This window comes from Ostrea edulis, chromosome 1 (assembly GCF_947568905.1).
Source record: "Ostrea edulis chromosome 1, xbOstEdul1.1, whole genome shotgun sequence".
In the NCBI taxonomy this organism is placed as follows: Eukaryota; Metazoa; Mollusca; class Bivalvia; order Ostreida; family Ostreidae; genus Ostrea; species Ostrea edulis.
In genome coordinates, this window is record NC_079164.1 from 19,891,650 (window position 1) to 19,914,841 (window position 23,192).

Below are 23,192 nucleotides of genomic sequence, written 5' to 3' on the forward strand. Positions count from 1 at the left end.
ATCCGGGCTCTTACCTCAAACATATCCCCAATTAACCCATATCTGATAACTGTAATTGTACACTCCCAAAGCGAGGCACAGTAGAGGTAATCGTCTGGGTCAAACATGCTCCTCATCATCGCAAAACTAATGATTCCGTATAAATAAAAGACCACAAGGCCCAGAATGGCTACCCATACAAGAGACCGACCTAAGTGAACCAAATCAAAACATTATATCATATACACATGTGCATTATAATAGTAACAATATTTTCAAAATGACGATAAACCTTGTTTGCTATCCTTACCGTTCTGTGTGACAGCTTTTATGACTCCTGACAAAAGTTGATTATTGTTGACTATGTTCAGTAGATGGAATGCAAAAAAGTACCCATGGTACATGGTTCCCGCTATGGAGAGGGCCAGAAATCCCTTGAGAAAAATACCGTACATACGGTTTTCACGAAAATAAAACACAGTAATGAAAGAGGAATGAAATCTATATCTGTTAATGATAAAGGTGAAGATTTCTTACCAAATAATAGAATGTTGTAAAACTGAAGAACTTTGCATCCAATTTCGACTGATGTTTGTTTTTCTTATCGTCTTCGTCATCATCTTTTTTGTCCCGAGTACAAGATTTTCTAACGAATTACAAATGTTATATATCGAATATCATTGAATGGTCGAGTGATTATACTAATATTTAGAATTTTGTTTTTCATATAGACTATGACTGTCTTCTTCCTACTCACTTTATGGACTTGAAGATACTACTGAAGTGTGGGAGACGTGGATGATTTCCAAGAAAATAGCTTATCACCACTAAAGCGGTGAAAAAGTTATGCATGCCACCTAGTGTGTACAGAGCCAAGCGATATTCCTCATCAGACAACGTTGTGATAACTGGAATAGGGCTGTTTGATACAAATTTATAATATACAATTTACTAACAAAGTAGCTTATAAAGATATATCAGCTATCATAGCAATTTTTTAAAACGAATTACAGTGCACATACATGTAATTATAGATGGATCATACTTCAACACCTAAATTATCATAATTTGAAAAGTTTCAAAAGGATTAATGTTTCGCCATTTGAAGGAGTGTTAAGAGAATCGTTTTCATTTAAAATGTGTGCATTTCCTCACTCTCTGACTACTTCCGGAACTACCGTTGTGTTCTGCATCAATACTTTCACTATCGGACTTGCTAACGACGCCTTAGCTTGCCACGTTACCAACATCAGTATGTTGATTGTGAAGCTCAAAATCGTCACGATATGGTTCCAGATAAGCCTGCATTGAGATACCAAACATTTGATAAGGAAATTCAAGAATAAATTATCACTTCATCACGTCGCTGTAAAATGTTCTGTAGCATGAAAGGTAAATCAGGATTTGTGGTATGTAGCTCTAAGAACAGCAAGATAGCATAATTCAACTTACCATCCTTTTGTGAGACAGATAGCTATTGGGTTGCTTAGAATATGCCTCTGATATGCTATGTCTTTCATGATGTCTTTTGTCCATTCCATGAGTTCTCTGATCTTGTTACTAGGTGAAGATCTATCCACAGTCCATTTCAGCATTTCCTTTACCTCCTCCCGAAGCACCCGCTGAAAGACAACAAGAATGCTAGTATGTAGCACATGCATATTCAATGATCATTCCATTAAGCTTCGTTGCGAAAGTACACCCATACCTGTCCATACTTTATAAATATTTTCATATACATGAACATTTCGTAATAAATAACTTCATACCTCTATCCTATTCCGTAAAGTGAAATGCATGTTTTTCAGTTGTAAAATCAATTTTGGTTATTCTTTACCTTGTTTTTAACTCTGAAGTTGACCTTTTGTAACTCATCATCTTTCACAATTTCAATACTCTGACAATTTTTCCGGTAGAAATTCACAGCTTTCTGTTGCAGCAAGTCCAATTTAACTGGAGAAAACGATAATACACAAAATATCCTGTTTTTAATTAACTCGAGATATTGCTTACTTCTTTTCTTGTCAAGCATTTTTCACATGACATCGATTTTTATCCATGGACATGTTAGCATTTAGTAAGACCAGTAAACTAAACCTTTAATTAAAGTAAATGCAGGATTAGAATAATGAATATCAATTTAAAACTATATTCGATATCAGTAACACACACGTCATAATAAATGCTAATACATGCAATAGAAATTTTTGCACATAAAGACATTCGACACAGGACTTTTATACATACTGTATTCTACAAGTTTGGGGTCTATATCAAACATGCGGGCAAGAATGAGATAAAACCGAAAGCCCACGTCCATGTAGACGTCCGCCAATTCGTCTTTGTGTTTCCTCTAAATGAAATGATAAAAATAATTCTCAACTTCGGAGAAAAAATAAATATAAAGCATGAATTCGTAAATACAGAACTATGATTTTAATTCTTTAACCACCTCCACTAAAAAATGTATCATTGTTCATTTAACTGTTACTTCCAAATCAATGTAAAATAGAAGTGCTATGTTATCTATTACTTCTCTTACAGAACAATTTGCAATGACACTGTATTTATCAATCAATTGACCAACCATTCCTTTGAAGAACGACTGGGCTTGTGAAAAGGATTTCTTTGATGGCTGCGGAGGAATAGCATCAATTCCTAAGGAGATATTTTTCAACTCCTCTATTTTCTTTTTATCGGGTTGATGCATTTCATAGCATTCGGTCATAAGTCCAATGATTGCCTTTTTGTCCAGAGTGTCCTTTACTTCCTAGGAAAATAAAATTCAATACTTAATTATCTCTCCGTCTCGATTTTCATGTTTTCCTTTAAAAAAAACTCGCTATCTGTCAGCTGCTTACTGATAAACAATTGCGAAATAATTGGCAATAATCTGTAGAGTTTCAGACTTTGTGTTACAAACGTAATGTGTAGAAATCAAAGTGACGTTTCAGTCAAAATATAATATATATGTGCTACAATTGTTTTTATTGTGATTATGTAGTTAACATAAAGTAAAAAGCTACTAGAATGTGAAAAGCATACGCTGACTACTTCCAAAACACCGTGATCGTTACAGCAGAGTCAGTGCTATAACAAAACTGATAGAGATCAACATTTTTAGTACTACACAAAAAGCAAAAACGACATCTTTACCGATGGGATTCCTTAAACAGCTTTTCGGATATTTTTGGGTTTATTAAACATCTTATTCATGTTTCTGGTAATCGTTTTTGAATCCAGAATGGATAAAATATCTTTCTTGGTGAATATAAAGTTAGTGTTGAAAATATTGAATTCTTCAATAATCCTGATCACATCAGCTTACCAAAGAAATGTCTGATTTTCCAGGACCGTTTTCTTCAATCAAAGATAATATTAAATTGGCTATGCTTTCTCGTAGGCCGAGTACCTGGGATGAAAAGCAAGATTATAAGACTATTGTTCTTAAAAGATGTCATATATAAATATAAAAGCACTGAAAAGGCCACGACACTGTTGGTTATTTAAAACTCAAATTTTCGACGCAACCCATTGAAATAAAAACCGGAAAATATGCAGTTCCAAATTATACTAAAATCACTAGCGCTTCCTGGATTTTAACATCCACCCCCATGTGAATACAAATATTGAATACAAATATTGAATATTTATATTAACCTGAGGATGGATGTTAAAATCCAGAAAGCGCTAGTGATTTGTTTTGGAACTGCATATTTCCTGCTTTTCTATTTAATTATTTTGACTGTGTGATATCAACTATATATATATATATATATATATATATATATATATATATATATATATCGGTATAAGAATTCGTAACAAATTTCAGTGCATTATCTAATTTTCACAAGATATATAAGCCTTTTTTCTTTTCTTTTTTTAGATTTGGGGTTAATAACGATACTTTATGGCTCCAGTGTAAGCACTATATATCTTACTTACTTTTTCTGTCGGACATGATTGGAATTCTGCTGCACGGAGAATAAAATTGATATAATCAATAATTTTGTTGTCAAATATGACCACTCGATTGTCTTGGTTCCCCTGAAAACAGAAGTACATGTATAATGCGACATAATAAAAAATGGATTGTCTTGTCGAGTAGAGTGCATTACGTCCACCGAGTAGAATTCAAAATGTATTGTACCCGATACATGCACTCAGGCAACAATTTAAACCATGTGATCTTTATAGTGAAAACATTTATTACGACATCGTCCATTCCGGAAATTTTCCCATACACTCATGCTATCCAGCAGTAATGAATTCTACATTGCATAAAATACACGACTGGTTTCACCAAACTGTTCTTAAAAGGACAAAAATTAATATATTACTGCGGGAATTCCTAAGGTACTATTTTGACAAATTATAATTTAGAGGAGAAAAATACATTTAGAGATTTGTCCTAATGTTCATATATATATATATATACTTAGGTAAGTCCCTCCCCCCCAAAAAAATATGTATACTCCATTTACTTTTTTATTCCTCATCCAAATAACTCAATGATGAGTAAAGAATTATAAATTTGTATCATATAAAATGAAGTAAAAACAAATCTGAGATAGCTATGCAGTCTATCAAATTATCTTGTTTCAGTTTTACTTGTTTTAACCTACAGAAATGAAAATGTTCTTTTGTAACTTTAGTTTGTGCTAAAATATAGAATCGACTATAGCACAACATAGCACCACATAGCGTGTTTCAACATATCATTCTTACTACATCTTATTGACAAAGGAGCCACTTTGCAACCCAAAGGTCCCGGGTCCGAATGTCGATCCCAGTACCAGGTCAAAACTATGACGTTTAACATAGATAGTGAGTGTTGATTTGCCTAGCACCCGTCATAACAAATGAAAATTATTTTTCCGGATATTACCTTAATAACAGAGGTACTGTGTCACGGCGTTAGAATAATCAAGAATGCTATTGCACTGAGCGGCATGCATGATCAACATTTGTGGCAATTCACATGATGGGGCATTAAATAAATGTGTGTGTGTGTTTAGCAATTTAGAATTCGCTTATACTTAAATATGGCACATATCCATGCACTAATTATACGAGAAAAAATTTCATCAATTCAAAATGATATACAAACCGCTGTGAATTCGTTCATTGTTTCAAATAGTTGAATGACAAGGTCAATATTCTTTCCATTGATGTTTGAATATACCACATTTAGAAATCGGGTCACCTCACCAATGATGTTGAACGATTTTACGTTGTCTGGTTGTTCTCTCAAGTAGTCCTTGAAAACAAAATTTTTGTATTTCAAGTGTTTAATAGAGAGAGAGAGAGAGAGAGAGAGAGAGAGAGAGAGAGAGAGAGAGAGAGAGAGAAGAGAAGAGAGAGAGAAGAGAGATTAATCTTTCGAAATTACCTGCAACGTGTGGTTTTGACCATCACACATCCGGGCCATCACCTTGAGAACAAGTTCTATGTAGCCATCATTTCTATATTCCAAGGATTCTTCCTCTTCCTTTACTTCTGGTTCCGGAATATTTGGTTCAGGTTCAGGTTCCTTTATGAATTGGAGAATGGATGCTATTTTGAATTTGTGTACAACTTTGAAAATATTTTTGATGGTGTTTGGAGTTAGATAATTAAATTGAATTCCTAGCTCATGATGATCTGAGCAGGTTAGAGGACTTAATATCACCAAAGTGTGATTAGTTTTATCTTTTTCAAACTTTGCAATTTACAAACATCATAATAATATAAGAATGTTTCTGCAAGAATAGGAAGGGAGGTCTGTTGCTTCTTACCTCGACTCTAATAGGAAGGGAGGTCTGTTGCTTCTTACCTCGACTCTAATAGGAAGGGAGGTCTGTTGCTTCTTACCTCGACTCTAATAGGAAGGGAGGTCTGTTGCTTCTTACCTCGACTCTAATAGAAACCATTTCTGGTTCTAGCTCTTGGGCAAACATTAAGGCTTGGTCTTCCTTTGACACAGGCGGTGCAAACTTCACTTCCTTTTTCAAACCATTTGTGGCTGAATCTTTGACTTTAACTTGTTTCTTTGGAACCTTGCGCTCCTTCGGATGTTTTGGTTTTTTCTTTGATTTTGAATGTGAGCTGTTTTTCTTTCTTGACTATGAGATAAAAGTTTGAAAACAAATGTTTTGAAATTCTGGTGACATTTAATCACAAATAAGGCAAAAATCGTTGTTTTCCTGAATAGAATTTGCCTTAGGTTTCTGAAGAAACGGGAAATAGCAACTTTTGTAAATGACTAAAAGTTCTCCGTACCTATAGCATCATTGTGTAATTAGACTAAGTCTGTAGACTAATACTCCTCATGAAAAGTGAAGATAACGAACAGTGATCAATCTCATAACTCCAACAAGCAATACAAAATACAGAGTTGGGCAAACACGGACCATTGCATATACACCAAAGGTGAGATCAGGTACCTAGGAGGAGTAAGCATTACACCGGTCGACCGGTCACACCCGCCGTAGGCCCTATGCCTTGATCAGGTAAACAGAGTAATCCGTAGTCAAAATCAGTGTCATATAATGAATAAACCATTATTGCTGAACTAAATTTCACTTACCCATCCTGCTAATCGTTGCTGTCGTAGTGCATCCTCATATGCTTGTATTTGCTTCAGTAGATACAGAGTGTAATTACATAATATTTTAAGATAAGTTTAGTCACAGAGAAATATCTTGAAAGATATAAAAAAATATATATACATGTATGTTTAAAAGTAAATCTCACATTTTCAACTTTCTAAAATGAATTAATATAAAAGTTGACAACGTTGAGTATATAATAGGCTTGATATTAGAATTTCAATTGTATGCTGTGAAATAATGATGGTGAGAAAAGTTTTTAGCTCACCTGAGCTGAAAGCTCAAGTGAACTTTTCTGATCGCTTGTTGTCCGTCGTCTATCCATCTGTCCGTCTGTCTGTAAACCTTTTACATTTTCGACTTCTTCTCCAGAACCACTCAGCCAATTTCAACTAAACTTGGCCAAAAGCATCCTTAGGTAAAGGGCTTTCAGGTTTGTTCAAATGAAGGGTCATGTCCCTTTCAAAGGGCAGATAATCACAAAAATGCAAAAATAGGGTGGGGTCATTTAAAAATCTTCTTCTCAAGAACCACTAGGCCAGAAAAGCTGAAATTTACATGAAAGTTTCCTGACATATCGCAAATTCACGTTTGACCAGATCATGGCCCCTGGGGGTAGGATGGGGCCACAATAGAGGATCAAAGTTTTTCATATAAATATATAGGAAAAATCTTTTAAAATCTTCTTCTCAAGAACCACTGAGCCAGAAAAGCTGAGATTTACACGAAAGCTTCCTTACATAGTGCAGATTCAAGATTATTAAAATCATGGCCCCCGGGGGTAGGATGAGGCGACAGTAGGGAATCAAATTTTACATACAAATATATAGGGAAAATCATTGAAAATCTTCTGAAAAATCATAGGGCCAGAAAAGTTTACATTCACATGAAAGCTTTCTGACATAGTTCAGATTCAATTTTGAAAAAATCACGGCAACCAGGAGTAGGTTGGGGCCACAATAGGGATGAAAGTTTTACATGTGAATATATAGAAAAAATCTTTTAAATATGATTCAAGGTGACTCAGGTGAGCGATGTGGCCCATGGGCCTCTTGTTGCTGTTGATGATGACACGGTTGGAAACAATACTTTGAGTAAAGCATGACATATATTTCATTGACGATCAATATGATTCTTTAATAATCAATAGGAAATGCTATTGTAAGTTTATTTAAACTTTTCAAATGAAAATGCACATTTCCGCGTTGAAGCAAGTGATGTGATACCTTTAGAGCCAATATGGAGACTGGAAACTCCCTCCGTGTTCTATGACTAAATGCTTCTGAAGAATTTTTCTTTTTTGCATCCATCTGGGCCTGAAGTGACCGTCTGCAATAGAGAGTTCCACACATGGGTTTTTCGTAATCATATTATTGTTCAAATGAAAATCAATGTTTGTGTGGTGTTTTACTTCCCATTCAAGACTTTGTCACTTATATAGAAACGTAGGTAGCTTTAGATGAAGTGTCACATATGTTGACCTATCCATGATGCTCAAGGTCGTAGCAGTTTGGGTTCGTTATCGTGCTAACACCTACCATGATATAGGACCTTCGGTATTAAGGTAATGTCCGAAAGACTGCCACTTTTAATGCGCTTGTCGAAGAAACGGTCACAACTTATGTTAAACATCTTGGGATTGACGTGGCGCCGGGATCGAGAATCGAGCCCTGCATCTCCTGGTTGTGGAGAGAGCACCCAAACCACTACTGTAGAATCATTTAAATTCGTGGGGCCAATTTTCGTGGATTGCTGAATTTTTACGGGTTTGTAGGGACGTAATTTCGTGGATTTATATGTTTGTAAGAAAGATAACTCTGAAATGTAATCATGATTCTTTATTCGTTGAGGATGTAAATTCATGGGTGAGGGGTACCCACGAATTCCACAAAAATTGAGCCACCACGAATTCTAATGATTCCACAGTAAATTACCGCGACCGGTTGCATCACAGGTATTTTTGGATTAATTTTTTGTAGCCTCAGAAAAATTATGTTTTGGGAATGAATAATTACGTTGGTTTGTAACATAGATATTTTCTGCTAGTGGAGAATTCGACTTCATGGGTGAATATTCCCATACTTTGAAAGTGAATTTACAATACTTCAAATTTTAAGTATGAACCAAGTATGTCAGTGTACATGTCAAGTCATTTTATTGAAGTACTGGTTGTAAAAATGTCCCGCTTTGTACTGTTGATAAGCACAACCTATAACATGAATGTTCATACTTTTCTTTTATTGAATTGGTTGACAGAGCCATCCTGTCCCTAACAGCCATAAAGAACACTTCCTCTCTCGTCGACAGGAAGTAATCCAACATTGCTTGCTGAAATAATATCATAAAGATTTGTGGTAAAGAACAATCTTTTGAATTATCTATGTTTACTGATGAATTTGGTATTGATTGAAGGATATTTTGTTTGTGAGACACTATCTGCACGCGTACCTGCACTGACGTGTTGGCATTGAAAAGCATGATGCAGAGGAACCCCAGGACTTCCTTGGCCACTTCTTCACATCTGGTAGCCAAGTGAGGGAGACTCTTCTTCATGGCGCCTTTCTTATCATACAGGTTCTGAATACCAGCGATATGTCTAAGTATCCTAGGGAATGCAAATCATCTCGATATATACATCAATTATCTCCATATTAATCAGGTAACAGATTGACATTGTATTTTTATATGATTAACCGACTTTTTCACTGCTGGTTCCGTCGTTCTCAGAGCCCAGTCCTCAGGCATTTTACGTTCCTCATTGTGGATGATGGTTCTTAGAATTTGTAAACATTTGATGTTTAATTCGTCCATTTCCTGCATGGCTTTTTCTGTCATTCTTTTCTTGACGCTTGATATGCTAATTTGATTATAATAAAACATATTTCATTAATGCTCTTGATATTTGTACTGTATGTAAGAACAAATAATTACACATTTATTGTATATCTATTTTCCTTTAAAGAAGCCAATATCAGAATGCCTTTCAGAAAATAATGATTTCATTGATAAAGTTCTATATATAAGAATGATAAGATGGGACATTGTATCATCTTTGTATAAATGATATGTGATGTCAAAATGTCCAATGGTTGCCGAGAAAATTTAACTTTACCTGCCCTTTATATATTAAGTTAGGATAAATCTCAGAATTACACTTCCCTAACGACAAGGAACAAATATCCAAACCAAAGATATATACATGTTTTAAATGTTTTTTAAATATCTATCAAAAGACCATAAGTGATAAATTCTTTTTATTTTCTACACTAAAATGATCAAAATATTAAACTTGTCCGCTCTTTGTATTATTGAAAATGATGGAATCAAAATCGTTTTCTTCTCTTAGCGGAAACGTTCAGTTTTCAAAATGAAAGTATTTCTAAAATTAAGCCCTCTTTAACAGAATATCATTTATAAAAAATTTAAAGCTTCGTCTCCTTCATGTTTCATTACACGAAATACTAGTAGCTTTTCTTAATAAAATCATAGCGGGAAAGAGAAAGAAAAAGAAACATTTCACCTTGAATGAGGATTTAAACCCTATCTCTTAAATCATGTTATAATTGTGTAAGTTAAAAACTAAAATTACATAAGAAATCTACTTGTGTAGGGTGTATATCTTCTTTTCTTCTCTTTTTTTTTTAATATATATATCTAATGATAACTCGTTTTCTTTACTGTTAGTTTTCATTTTAGGTATTTCAGTGTTTGATTCTGCCATCTGATGTTTAACGCAGCGAGGCTTTAAACATCAGCATGAACTTGAAGTAAGTACGTACTTTAATTGCTCAATCAATACACAGGCTCCTTCGTATCGTCTCTCTGGTCTTTTCTCATTAAAGTTAATAAAACGTTTGACCAAGCTTTGAAATTCATCGCCAAGGGGTATTTCTTCATTTCCGCCGAGATCCGTATATTCTTATAAAAGAAAACATACATAGCTAAGTTCATAAACACAACTTCATAAAAGAGGAATGGATCTAGCATATTGTGCATGTGAGATATATAAGTTGAGTTAGTATATTGTCCGAATATTATATATTGTAGTGTCAATAAATAGATACCTCTGTCACTCTTTAGTTTCAGTTGTGCAGTCACAGTGTTATGGCCCGCGAATACAATGGCTGCATTCTTTGCAAATGTTCTAAATTTTCCGTTTATTTCAATTTCGTGTGCATAGTATTCGATATTTCCCTTGAAAGAAATGAGCATAATGAGATATCGAAAAGTGTTCCAGTCCCAATACTGTGGAATCATCATTGTTCGTGGGGGGATTGATGTTCGTGGATTTCGTGGGTTACTCTTACACACGAATTTGTGTCCTCGAACATTATTTTGAACCAAGTAGAGTTATCTTTCCTAGTGACATCGTATCATTACATACCCACGAACCAGCAAACTTTTGTTTACCCGCGAACATTGCCCCCCCCCCCCCCAATTAAAATGATTCCCCAGTAAATGGTTTACTGTAGATGAACAATACACTTTATTAGAACGGTACAGAAGAAGAAGAATCAATACGGGTTGATGAAAAGGGGAAAATAACGAACAGTTATCAATCTCCTCAAGAACACAAAGTCGAGAAAGTGCAAACACGAACCCCTGGGAACACCAGATGTAAGATCAGGTGCTTAGTCACCCGTCATAAACCTTCTAGATATCTTAATCAGGTAAATGGAGTAACCCCAAGTCAAAATCAGTATGTAAAGAACACGACCAAATGACAAGTTATATTTGCAAATAAGATCATTACTAATATAAAAACCACATTATTTTTGAAATGCTGACTTTCAACGTAGCCCTTTAAACTCCTGCAGCATCAACTTGTTCGTCAGTAGCGAGCCTGCGAATCGTAGCAGTTGAGAGAAATAAAAGTCATAAGCAGGTGATAATAGAATAAGTAAATATGGGAAGTTCACCATCTCTGCTTTACTAGACACAGACGGATAGGTGGTGCGCTCTTTTAACGTCTCTGATACAATATCTGAATATTTTATTTTACCCTTCGAACTGCACAGGAGGTATCCTCCACTGTTACCCCGGATGAAAACCGGTCCAACGCGTGGTCCACATTCTACAATTATATGAATAGTTTTCTTCTATATACAGAAATGATATTTGTTTTATATTGATTCAGCGCAAATTATTACATAAACGATAACAAATCACGTGACACTGTATTGGACATAATCTTACTGGTACTAACAAATCACGTGACACTGTAATGGACATGGTCTTTCTAGTACCAACAAATCACGTGACACTGTATTGGACTAAAATGACCAATGACATGAACAACCAGATTGTTAAATTTTCGGGACGACCCGTCCCTTTTTCCGGACAAACGAAAAGGTTTAAATAATGAAAGGCGAAGATAACGAACAGTGATCAATCTCATAATTCCTATAAGCAAAACAAAATAGTGAGTTGGGCAAACACGGACCCTGGATATACCAGAGGTGGGATCAAGTGCCTAGGAGGAGTAAGCATCCCATGTCGACCGGCCACACCCGCCGTGAGCCCTTTATCTTGATTAGGTAATCGGAGTGTCCGTAGTCAAAATCAGTGTGCCAAAAACGGCCTAATATGGCTAATAGTAATAGACAAAACAAAGAGCAGAGGATCAGTGGATAAGCTCTTTGGATGAATGGGACATGTCCTAATTCGCTCCACACTTAACATTGATGGTTAAGCCTAAAACCAAAAACATGTAGTCTTTGATGAAAATACGTTTATAATTTTAGTGTAATTTAGTGATTGATGTATTTCTCTGTTACTATTAGCCATAGTATGTAAACCTTTTCGTTTGTCCTGAAGAAGGAAACTTATCAATCTGGTTGGTCATGTCGTTGGTCATTTGAGTTTCTTGATTGTATCTTGTTTAATGTTCCTCTCGAGAATTTTTTACTCATTTGGAGGTGTCACCAAGACCAGTGAAGGGCTTCAAATTAAGGCCTATCTCGGCGCTTACGGCCATTGAGTAGTGAAGGTTCTTTAACGTGTCAAACCTACTGTGACACGTGACATCTGTTTTTAAGGTCATCTCTGAGGACCCGTGACATTCACACCTGGTGCCTAGCCTTTGACGATGGAACTGTCTCTATCTGTTTTAATGATTAAGGCGTTTTAACTGTAACCTGTAGGTCGTGAGTTTCAGCTCCGTTTGTGCCATGGTCACGTCAAACCCAATATGTAAAATTAATTAGCCATCAGTGGCGTAGCATGACAATGGATGCTTTTCTGAAAGCAGGTGGTCTTGGGGCCGCTTTGAGGCCCCTGCGGGTCCAGGACAGCGTCCTAGGCCTGGTGGAGGACCAGGGCGCGACGCTCCGCAAATATTAACAATTAAGCGTGTAAAATTAATTTCTAATCTCTCTCTCTCTCTCTCTCTCTCTCTCTCTCTCTCTCTCTCTCTCTCTCTCTCACTTTTTCTTTACTCATCTTAATTTTGGGAGAAACATGTGGATGCTTTGGCATACAAGCATACATGGTAGCTACGCCACTGGCGATTGTTCTTTTGTCAAACGCTAGGCATTTTGAAGGAAGGGTTGGTACAATAAAGAACCCTCACTGATATGAAACTGAGCGCCAAACATATTTTGGTACATCACCTCCTGTTGGTGACGTCTCAGTGGAAGTGGAAAATTCTCGAAAGAACGTAAAACAAAACAAAGGGAAATCATGCATACATTTATAGAGCTCTTTTTAAAATTGGTAAATATTGTAGAATAAAATTTTCTATATTACAGGTCTTTTCATACTTACTGAGTTTGGCATATTTGAAATTGGCACAATGACGGTCAGAGCATTCACAATGTTCTTCATATGAGAAGGCTTGTATAAAAGTGGGCCAATCGTTTCCGAAAACATCTAAAATATATTTTCAATAATCTGAATTGTTAAATATCTCATTAACAAGGGTAGTTGATATTACTATAGGAAAGTTATAAAAATGTTGTAATGCATATATCACAATACGGTCCTTACAACAACAGCTTTTGCAATATGGTCAGTTTCGTCAATTTCATTTCCGTGTGAGGCTTCATCAGGAAAATAGAAATCTCTGTAGAATGCTTCTAGAAACGGAAGTACGGCCTCCAGGAAGTAGAGGACGGATCCGTAGGCGGCGGACTCGAAGTCAGGGGCACTTGCCGCACCACTGTACAGGGACAACAAATATAATTCATGTAAACTTTTACATATGCATTTACCAGTATTGGAAGTCTAAGATTAATCGATTCCTCGATCGTGTTTGTCAACACCGTGGGTGATACATTAAGTCTGGATAAAAAAAACCTCTATTGATGTGAAGAGAGTCCTAAATGACAGAAAATGTGTATTAATTAATACAACCAATATTGTCAAGATAAACATGGTTCATACAGAAGGCTCATATATTTATCAATATGTACATTTCCAATGTTTTTGCCATTGATGTCTATACAAATTGTAATAATAGCCGTTTTCCCATAAATGCGCTGTAGTTCTGAATATTGATAGATATAGTCCATCTATTTTAAAAGCTACGAATTCCGACAAAACTGAAAGTAGGATGTACATGTAAAAATTAAAAATGAATTTCAATTTTGAAAATACATGTTGGCATGAACTGCAACTGGTCACAGTTCACACCTTTATTTATTTTCAAAAATGAAAATAATTTCGTATACATCTACAATCAAATGGCCTACCAAAGATGGGGAACTTGCACCCGCATCTCATTTTAAATTCTTAAAAACTTTTATACCTTCTTTCTGGTGCTGTTTTCAGATGAATTGCTATTTTGTCTGGATCTTCTTTCACACTATCAGTAAGTCGGTTCATGTCGATTGACAAATTCGACAAATAATCCCAAAGATCCCTATTATGGAAGACATTCAAATTATTTAACGGTACATTCATTGACTGCTTTTCGTGCGCATGTCTCATTATCAAATATTTTGTACAATTCAGATACATGTACATGTATGTTGTGACAATACAAGGTTGACTTATTGACTCGCTCACTTTCTAAGTGTAGTTTTACACTATGTTCCAGAAACATTGATTCTTTTTTATTTGCAGATACTTATGAGAAAAGTATGTTTTAGTACTATTTTCTACCTTTACACAAATCATAATGGTCTTGTGCTGATATAAACAGATAGAAATACATCTGATAAAGGTTGAAAAATAAAACACAGAACATGCTCTTAGATAAAGCTGCCATTTATTTGTACTACAGAGAGTCATCTTGGCCAAAAGGAAGACAATTGGTGTATGGACACCAATATATCTTTTGCTGTACTTCAGCCCCAGATTATAAAATCTAATGTTGTTTTAGCTGTACCTCAGCCAGAGTATGGAAAACCGTTGTTGCTGTAGGTGTACCTCAGCGACAGCCATCAAGTAAAGGGATGGCGGGCATCAATTTGGCAGATTTATCAAAGAACACGATACCAGCTAAATAAGGTTCACGGGTTACTTGATTACAATGTCCATTTAACAAAAAAAATATTTGTAACATCAAAGTTTTCTTCTTTTACTATGACATAAATATATTTCTGAGTGTGCTTTCTTGGTCGTTTAGAAATTGTAACTTGAAGAAGTGAAGCGAATGGTTGATACTAAACTTTGAAAATGATTATATTTTCTTCTTCTTTTATTACTAAGACTAATGTTGGTAGCTTATATTGTAGCATGCTGAATGAAAAAGTGCGATTAAAGATTGGTTGATTTTATGAAGGAATTTAAAGTGTTAAACACATTTTATTTAATTGAAGTTATTCTTTCAATGTAATTAAAATTAGATCCTTTGATCCGCTCATCTACATGTACTATCGCTACACAATAGTAGCCATGGTAGATGAGCAGATCAATGGATCTAATTTTAATTAGATTGTCTTTTACCAGTAACCCTGTTTAGCTAAAAACAATTAGAAGTACTAAGCAAACTATACCGTGCAAACAATTACTAAAGCATTAAATTAGCAGATCTCATATGCACTATCTGAATAGCTATAACAAAAATATATCTATATATATAATTCATATTATCATAATTCTACCGCAATTTGAACCGTGCAGGCATTCACTCAAAACATTAAACTATATGTATTATACCGCATTCATTCCATAATATATTTCATATAAACATGAGCAAGTTTGCCATGGGGAGTAATACTAACAAGTGGATGAAAAAATACAGGATATTATTTCCATTCAGAGCATAAATTAGTTTCGTCAAGAAATGACTTCGAATACTATTAGTCAGGAAAGGAATACAGATTCAAGCTATGTATACTATTAGTACAGGAAATTATAGGTTCAAGCTTCACAAGTAATGCAATACCTCTTCACACTAAATTATAAATTTCAATAAATAATTGCCAAAATAACATCAGAAGACAGTGGAATCACAAAACACTAAACCAACCACTCTCACAATAAGTTAAAGGAAGGATGCATTACCAACTTAGAGAGTATGTAAATCCACGAGGCAGCGCCTGTCTAGCAAGAGAGGTAATCATTTCACATATAATGTCAAATGTTTGCGCTTACGTTGTGCTATACATAGAATAAAAACATGTATCTGTGAGACATTGTTAGTAACTGCAGAACTGTAGGCATTAGTATAACAAAAAAAATTGCGAAGAGTGTTTTGATAGTTTTCTGAGAAAAGCATCATAGATAGAGATATAAATCAGGTAACAAATACATTTAAGAAACAGTAACTGTTCCTGTGGTATTTAGACTTGTAGACATATAAGTTGGTGTTAAATATAGCGCTAAAGTGCTGTACACTAGTGAAACTTACCACACACAGTTAAATATCTACATAAAGGCTATGAAGTATCTGACTTACTCGTGATGGGGCATTTCTCCAGCACTTGTCTCCACCCCACTGGATCCATTCTTCAGATACACGTGATGTAAGCAAGACAAGAACGGCTTTTTGTACACGTTGTCTATGTTGGGGTTGTTTAGCACCCACAGCAAATCGTCCATTGGCAGTATTGTTTGACAAAGTGACTCGATAAACATATTTTCACCCTGCGAGATATGACATATCGATATTTTTCAAATCAATGTTGTTTGATGCATTGCATTTTAAAATGGTTTTCAAACATGATTTTATATATGCAGTGTACAAACCTCTGCACAGAGGGAAAGCAGTTCTAACAAGCTCAGGTAGTATCGCAGCGAGGGAAGACGACGTGGATTTGTTAAAATGGATTCTCTGTTACCAAAAAAATTACAAGAAATCATGTATACACTGCAATTATATAGTTTGAAACAAGCTTACTTTGAAAAACTAGAAAAATAATTATCTCTACATATCTATCGTGCATTGCAATACAAAACAGTGTTCATTCATGCATGTCTACGTACTTGTCTTCCAGAGCAAGGTCTAAAACATAGGCTACTTTCTTATAATTCTGCATGATGTACTTCATCACATATGCTTGATTTCTTTTCAGTGTCAGATCAGTTCCGGTGACCTTGACAACCATTCCTAAGAGGTCTAGAAACTCTGGAGCGCGGTCTTGCATTTCAGCGGCCCTGAACACAATCTTCTGAATCTGCCTAGGACTGACCTTCAAGCAGGTGTTTGGATTCCCCATAAACACCTGTAGAGTAATATCCTAGTTTAAAAATTTGCCTAGCTTACATTGTGATGTATTTCACATAGGCGTCAGAGCTAGGGGAGGTAAAATAAGAAAGGGGGAAGAGAGCAGGTTCGTTTTCTTACATGTTTCATTATTACTAATATACATTTACTCATTTACATCTATCAGTATATTGTAAGCCTAGTCAATATATAAAATAAAAAATAAGAAGAAGAAATTAAAGATTTAGATTGACAAGTATAGTGATATTTTTGGTGTTGTACAGTTTCAGACTTGTTGTTACTTGTATACCTGTGTATACATCTGCAACGACAACTGTATCACACGGATTCACCGCAAAATGACTGCAATCTCCTCCAGCAAGCTATTTGTGTTTAAACCCAGGAGTTACCGGTAGCATTGCCCCTACCAGGTCACGCACCTTTTGTAATTTGACTACATGTATGTGAAAGAATGACCGCAATATGATTTCTTAAACAGGCAAAATAAACACCACTCATTATACGTTAGAACCCAGTAGCTTACATCGGCCCCATTCAGGGCGTTATCCTAGACCCTTTACGGGGCTCACGTGAGTGCCCATACCTCATTTTCCTGAATTTGATCCCCATTTCTCTTCTGAGATTTTTGTTTTAATAGTGCAAACATAATTAACACAAACTCATATGCAAAAGCAAATTTTTGTATACCTCCTTCAGAGCAATAGCTAGATCAGATTCAACGATTCGAACATCCAGAAGGACATCAATTCTTTCAAACAGATGAAGTTGAACTCTTTCGTTTTCACGAGCAAGGAGTTTCAATAGATGTAATGTCTTCTTGAATATGTCTTGCATACCACCATACTGAGTCTGAAACCGTATAAATTTCAAACGTCTAATTCAAATTTTAAAAAAAGGAATATGAAAAATCGGTGGATTTGTTAAGTGAAAAATACTCACCAGCAATTTTGAATCGATGTCTTGCGTCAGTATATCAAACAGAATGTTGAGTAATCCTATATAAAGATATGTAATTTAACAAAGTAACGATAGCTCCTAAGAAAATTAAACGTTTAAGTTTTGTGAAATTACTGAATTGCATTTACCGTTGCTTATCAAAATGTTTTGATTCATTGGATGGGGTTCATCAGGCGTCATGGGTAGATGGCAGAACCTGAAAGGGATCTTTCTAGTGACTGATAGTTTTTGTAATCGTGTTTTTAAAACAGAAATATATGTTTACACCTCCATGTACATATGGAAGTTTTCTATATTGTATAAACCTTTACATCTATTGTACATTACATTGATACATTGGTTCAATCGAATCATGAATGTTCTAGATAATTTTTCATTATTGTTTTTTCCCATTATAATTATAAGCTGTATTTAACAATATTGATCCATTTTGACAAAGTGGAATCTTAAACACTATTGTCCACCGAATTTCTAAAATACATGTTTATGTTTTTGTACAATTAATCTCAAACTTTAAAATCTTTTCCCTCGATTTTAAAACAATGATGTTGGATTGTTCCACAGCAAGTGTTCCTTAATTGCAGGTTTATTTGTTTGTTTACGTCCCTTTAATTTTTTGTTCTTGCTCAGATTGATGGCGTCACCAATTGTAGGTGAAGTACCAAACGTTGTAGAAGTGAGGGGTTTCATCATGTCAACGTCTGTCGCGACATAGGACTTCGATTTGAAAGACCCGCAACACTCACTTCTAATGCCGAGTATTTTGCGAAGGAGTAGTCAATGTCTAATTAAATGTCGTAGGCTTGACGCGGCCGAAAAACAGGTCGACTCAAAACTCACGACCTCCTGGTCTCGAAGTGAAGGCTCTAACCACTTGCAAAGATCAAAGGAATGTCGTGATCATTATTCTACGATATACCTTAATACGTATTAACTGAGTATGAGAAAATTGATACAGATATCGCTTGCACTTCGAATTTTGCTAATGCAACAATAAATCGATGACTGATAATTCAATTTCATAATCACAAAAATCAATCAATATATGTTAAAAACAACTTCATAAATGACTAAAAAACATTTTTCAATCAATATAAAACAATCGTCTGCATTCCGAGAGCGATACATGCGTAAACATGGCGATGTACATTTGAACTGTATTAAAAGCAATTGATATAATCCGTTAACATCAAAGTAAATACTTGAAATATCTTTTTCAAAATAGATTTAGAATACCCCTACCATCTCGCCTTTTTTGTCAACAAAATCAATGTAGGCCATTTCGGAAACTGCCATGACGTTACATGTACAGTGACCTAATTCTATCTACATGTATATAGGAAAACGATCGGCGGTATATTTCTGAGTCGTAGTAGAATACAAATAAAGTTCTTGTTATTGTGTATGTTTCAGGATAACCTCCTTGGTCTCGAAATGTTGTTTGAATTATAAAAGCCTCGGCTAACGCCTCGTCTTTTATCTTTCAAAACAACTCTTCTCGACCTCGGAGGTTATCCAGCGATATACAAGACAACGCGATCATTATTTCGTAATTATACTACTCAGAAATAAAAGTCTATTTCGATTGTATTAGGGGATATTTCATATCCATCAAAATACAAATTAGACACAGCTATTCCTTATATTGATATTTTCGTCATTTAACTTGCTTCATTCATAAATATTGGGTTTTATAGCAAATTGAACGTGTTTTTGTCAAGAAATAAAATACAAGGAAACTGCATACTCCCCCCTCCCCGCCGCTAAAATATTGATAAATGTACATATAATATACATTTCATTTTTATGTTTGATTCTGAAACATTCTTACTCTGCCAGATCATCCAGTATATCGCCCATGAGTTTGACCTGCTGCTCGTCTAATTTTGCCCGGGCCAAGCGACGAAGGATCGGCATACTCTTGAGAACCTCGCGGTGGACTCGGGCAGAGTCTTGAGTCAACAAAATCTAAAGATATGAAATACTCTCTCATTATGACAAAATTAAGAAATACCTATTTAGTTACATAGCTTATGTTGATAAAATATGTATATACATCGGAAAAAAGTATTGCAACACCAAAAGTACTCCTTTATAAGATTTTTGAAAATGGACAATAAGTTTTAATTCAGTAACGCAATTCAGTTTGTACATTTTTGTTCACAATTTCCCTGTATTCAATTGCATATTGTCTACTAAGTTGACCGAGAATCGTCCCTACAACTATTGCACTCACATTCAACAGAATTGCTAGTTTTGTACACAGTGCTCTAGCTTTTTATTTAACACGTAGTTTGACATATTAGGTTTACTTTTCTTGCACATCGAAATTGTGGGCATTCCGCAAGTCTCAAATGTAATCAACGGTTAGACGAAACGTTTGGTTGGTTTTTTTTTTACCAATAGCTCAATTTCAAAATGGGAATGTTTACCACATTGTTAACTGCTATCAACGAGAATTATGCGTAGCAAATGAAGTCATTTGGTTGTCGTGTAAGAAGACCCATAAAGAGACCTTTGCTTACACCCAACCTCAAACCAGCATTTATGCAATGGTGTCAAGCTCGCCAATGTTGGTACCTAGCCTGTTGGTGGAAAGTCCATTAGTCGGACGAGAGTCGAGTTTTGCTAAATATCACAGATGGGTGAATATTTGTATAGCGGTAACCTAGAACTGCACATGCAGAATGAAATACTGTAAAGACGATTCCGCGTGGTGATGGATCAGTTATGGTGTGGGGCTGTGTTTCCTACAACTGTAAGCTGGATCTTATTACAATTATAGGGACAACCTTAATGCACAACATTACCAAAGGGACATTCATGCTGCAAGTGCTGTGCCTCATTTTGACAATCACACTCTTCGATCAAGGCCAGTGGTCATGGTTGACAATGGCAGACTATTTCGTGTTCGTATTGTGCAGGCTTTTATGTGTAGAGTCAGTTGCGACACTACAATAGCCTGCTCGAAGTCTAGATTTGAACCCTATTGAGCACATTCGGGACATCAGTCACATTATAGGTCGCCGAGTTTGTCAAAGGGCATTTCCAATTCAAGCACTAGATGAACTGACACAGACAGTGCACACAAGTGGAAAGCCCTACCATAACATCAAATTCAACGTTTGACCAGAGACGTAAGAAGACGCCTAGAATGCGTTATTCGCGTGGACGGAAGTTAAAAAAGATACTGAAAATAACCTGTTTAGTCTGAAGTTTACAACATGTTTACCTTATTAACTTTATTTCATTTAAAATAAACGTTTGCATCAATAAATAGAAACATAGTTATTAATTGTAAACTTTCCTCAAATATCACGTCTTCTTATTGTTGAAAAAGAATGACAATGAATACATTTACTGATGGTGATTTTTACGTTTTTAGAGATCAAGTGATGTTATTTAAAAAGCTAAGTATACACTGTTATCCATCGTACAGTGTGAATTTAATCATCATACTTGACTTGGAGAAAAAAAAGCTGGTGTTGCGATACTTTTTCATTTGTATATATACAAAACAAATTTAAATGAATATGGAATTTCAATTTTTCTGACATACCTGAGCTTTGCTTGATAATTTGAACATGTTGGTTTTTGAGGAGTACAGTTTGTTGAGTATATTCAAAGATTTAGTTATCATTTTGTTGTACTTGTAATTTGACAGATCCTGAAATTAGAAGTATATAAGATAAAATCCTAATCACGCATTTAAATCTAATAAGAGGTCCGAAAGGCGGGTCATATCCCCTCACAATGAATGTCTTCAAGTTAAGTCCCATAGTGGACTTTAACTTTGACCGTCTGATCCAACATTTGAAGGGTTCGTCCTCTTTTGATAGCAAAACTACATATGAAGAATAGAAGCGATCAGACAAAAAATATGGCCTGTAGTGTGTCTACAAGCTTTTTCCTATGAAGCCCCGTAGTGACCTTGACCTTTAACCTTTTTACCCCAATATCAGTTGGGGTTTTCCACTCTTAAAAGCAAAGTTTCGTGTGAAATATCAAATAAATCGCAAAAATGCGGTCTGTAGTGTGTCTACAAGTACAGTTACACACACTCGCACACCTACTCACTAATACACGAACGGTCCCATTACTCTATCCCCTAATGCATTGCGAGGGGATTAAAAAACGTACCGTAGTCTTTTTTTTAAAATACTAAATTATAAAAAAAATAATTCTCTTATTAAGAATCAATGGGTGTATAAAAATACTGTTAAACAGCCAAACCAAAGCTGCTTTATCTCACTAGAAGAATTTTGGTGAGCAACTCCATGTCAAATATCGCAGACTCGTTGAACATGTTTCGAAGTCCTTTGTTTATTTTTCTTTGGGTTTTCAAGGCACGTCTGAAAATAGTTTTCACAGACATTTAGAATGTCTTTGGTGACATCGTTATAAAGATATTATCACAAAATACCTAAATATCATTTAAAGTCATGGAAATAAATTCCTGAGAATTGTCAAGATTTTACAGTTTCCTTTGAGATGAAATTTCATAAAATATGATTTATGTACATTGAAATATCTTAATGTAACTTGTGTTCTACACTGAAGTCTGAACTTCGTGTAAAATGGCTGAAATACTGCCAAAAACGGCGTAAAACGATAATAAATAAATCAATCAATCGTGTAATATATGAAGCCCTGAAATCGACCCCACCAAATAGAGTAATAAAGCAATATTGTTGGCTCCCCCGCACTGTGTTTCACAGTGAAAACGATAATAGCGTACTATACTATATTTTCTCTCCAAATTCTTACATTTTTCAAATGACACAACTTCATGACATTATCCCTAAGTAATGACACTTTCCACTTTAATTTTGGCGCAAATGGTACTGCTTACATGTAATTTCTCTCAATAGAATATGAAATGACCGTTTCAGTAAACAACTTCAATGCAGACTTACTTCGACTGACTGTGCGGATCAAAATCATCAAAGAGCATTGGCAACTGTATGTCTGCTCTGTGCTCTTCACAACAGATTTCTGATTTCTTAAACTTGTTAACGAAACTCTGAAATTGACATATTTCACAATCTGAA

General features: G+C 35.2%; 1 protein-coding gene across 1 annotated transcript in view; it reads right to left on the minus strand.

Moving 5' to 3' along the window:
* LOC125663597 (inositol 1,4,5-trisphosphate receptor type 2-like) overlaps positions 1 to 23,192 on the minus strand; it is a 43,977-nt gene that overhangs the window by 3,524 nt on the left and 17,261 nt on the right. Inside the window, exons 28-62 of the mRNA XM_048895874.2 lie at positions 23,058 to 23,164; positions 22,394 to 22,493; positions 21,701 to 21,808; positions 19,973 to 20,109; positions 18,270 to 18,337; positions 18,124 to 18,179; positions 17,872 to 18,033; positions 16,944 to 17,182; positions 16,707 to 16,791; positions 16,417 to 16,604; positions 14,320 to 14,433; positions 13,560 to 13,731; positions 13,338 to 13,442; positions 11,575 to 11,646; positions 10,637 to 10,766; positions 10,352 to 10,490; positions 9,271 to 9,429; positions 9,021 to 9,177; positions 8,803 to 8,900; positions 7,799 to 7,901; positions 6,551 to 6,601; positions 5,874 to 6,086; positions 5,375 to 5,515; positions 5,093 to 5,242; positions 3,928 to 4,029; positions 3,308 to 3,391; positions 2,567 to 2,749; positions 2,227 to 2,332; positions 1,817 to 1,932; positions 1,432 to 1,601; positions 1,135 to 1,281; positions 737 to 898; positions 517 to 625; positions 290 to 413; positions 15 to 190 (exon numbers count right to left, since the gene is read on the minus strand). Of these exons, the coding sequence (XP_048751831.2) occupies positions 15 to 190; positions 290 to 413; positions 517 to 625; positions 737 to 898; positions 1,135 to 1,281; positions 1,432 to 1,601; positions 1,817 to 1,932; positions 2,227 to 2,332; positions 2,567 to 2,749; positions 3,308 to 3,391; positions 3,928 to 4,029; positions 5,093 to 5,242; positions 5,375 to 5,515; positions 5,874 to 6,086; positions 6,551 to 6,601; positions 7,799 to 7,901; positions 8,803 to 8,900; positions 9,021 to 9,177; positions 9,271 to 9,429; positions 10,352 to 10,490; positions 10,637 to 10,766; positions 11,575 to 11,646; positions 13,338 to 13,442; positions 13,560 to 13,731; positions 14,320 to 14,433; positions 16,417 to 16,604; positions 16,707 to 16,791; positions 16,944 to 17,182; positions 17,872 to 18,033; positions 18,124 to 18,179; positions 18,270 to 18,337; positions 19,973 to 20,109; positions 21,701 to 21,808; positions 22,394 to 22,493; positions 23,058 to 23,164 (4,533 nt within the window). The remainder of the gene's footprint in view (positions 1 to 14; positions 191 to 289; positions 414 to 516; positions 626 to 736; positions 899 to 1,134; positions 1,282 to 1,431; positions 1,602 to 1,816; positions 1,933 to 2,226; positions 2,333 to 2,566; positions 2,750 to 3,307; positions 3,392 to 3,927; positions 4,030 to 5,092; positions 5,243 to 5,374; positions 5,516 to 5,873; positions 6,087 to 6,550; positions 6,602 to 7,798; positions 7,902 to 8,802; positions 8,901 to 9,020; positions 9,178 to 9,270; positions 9,430 to 10,351; positions 10,491 to 10,636; positions 10,767 to 11,574; positions 11,647 to 13,337; positions 13,443 to 13,559; positions 13,732 to 14,319; positions 14,434 to 16,416; positions 16,605 to 16,706; positions 16,792 to 16,943; positions 17,183 to 17,871; positions 18,034 to 18,123; positions 18,180 to 18,269; positions 18,338 to 19,972; positions 20,110 to 21,700; positions 21,809 to 22,393; positions 22,494 to 23,057; positions 23,165 to 23,192) is intronic.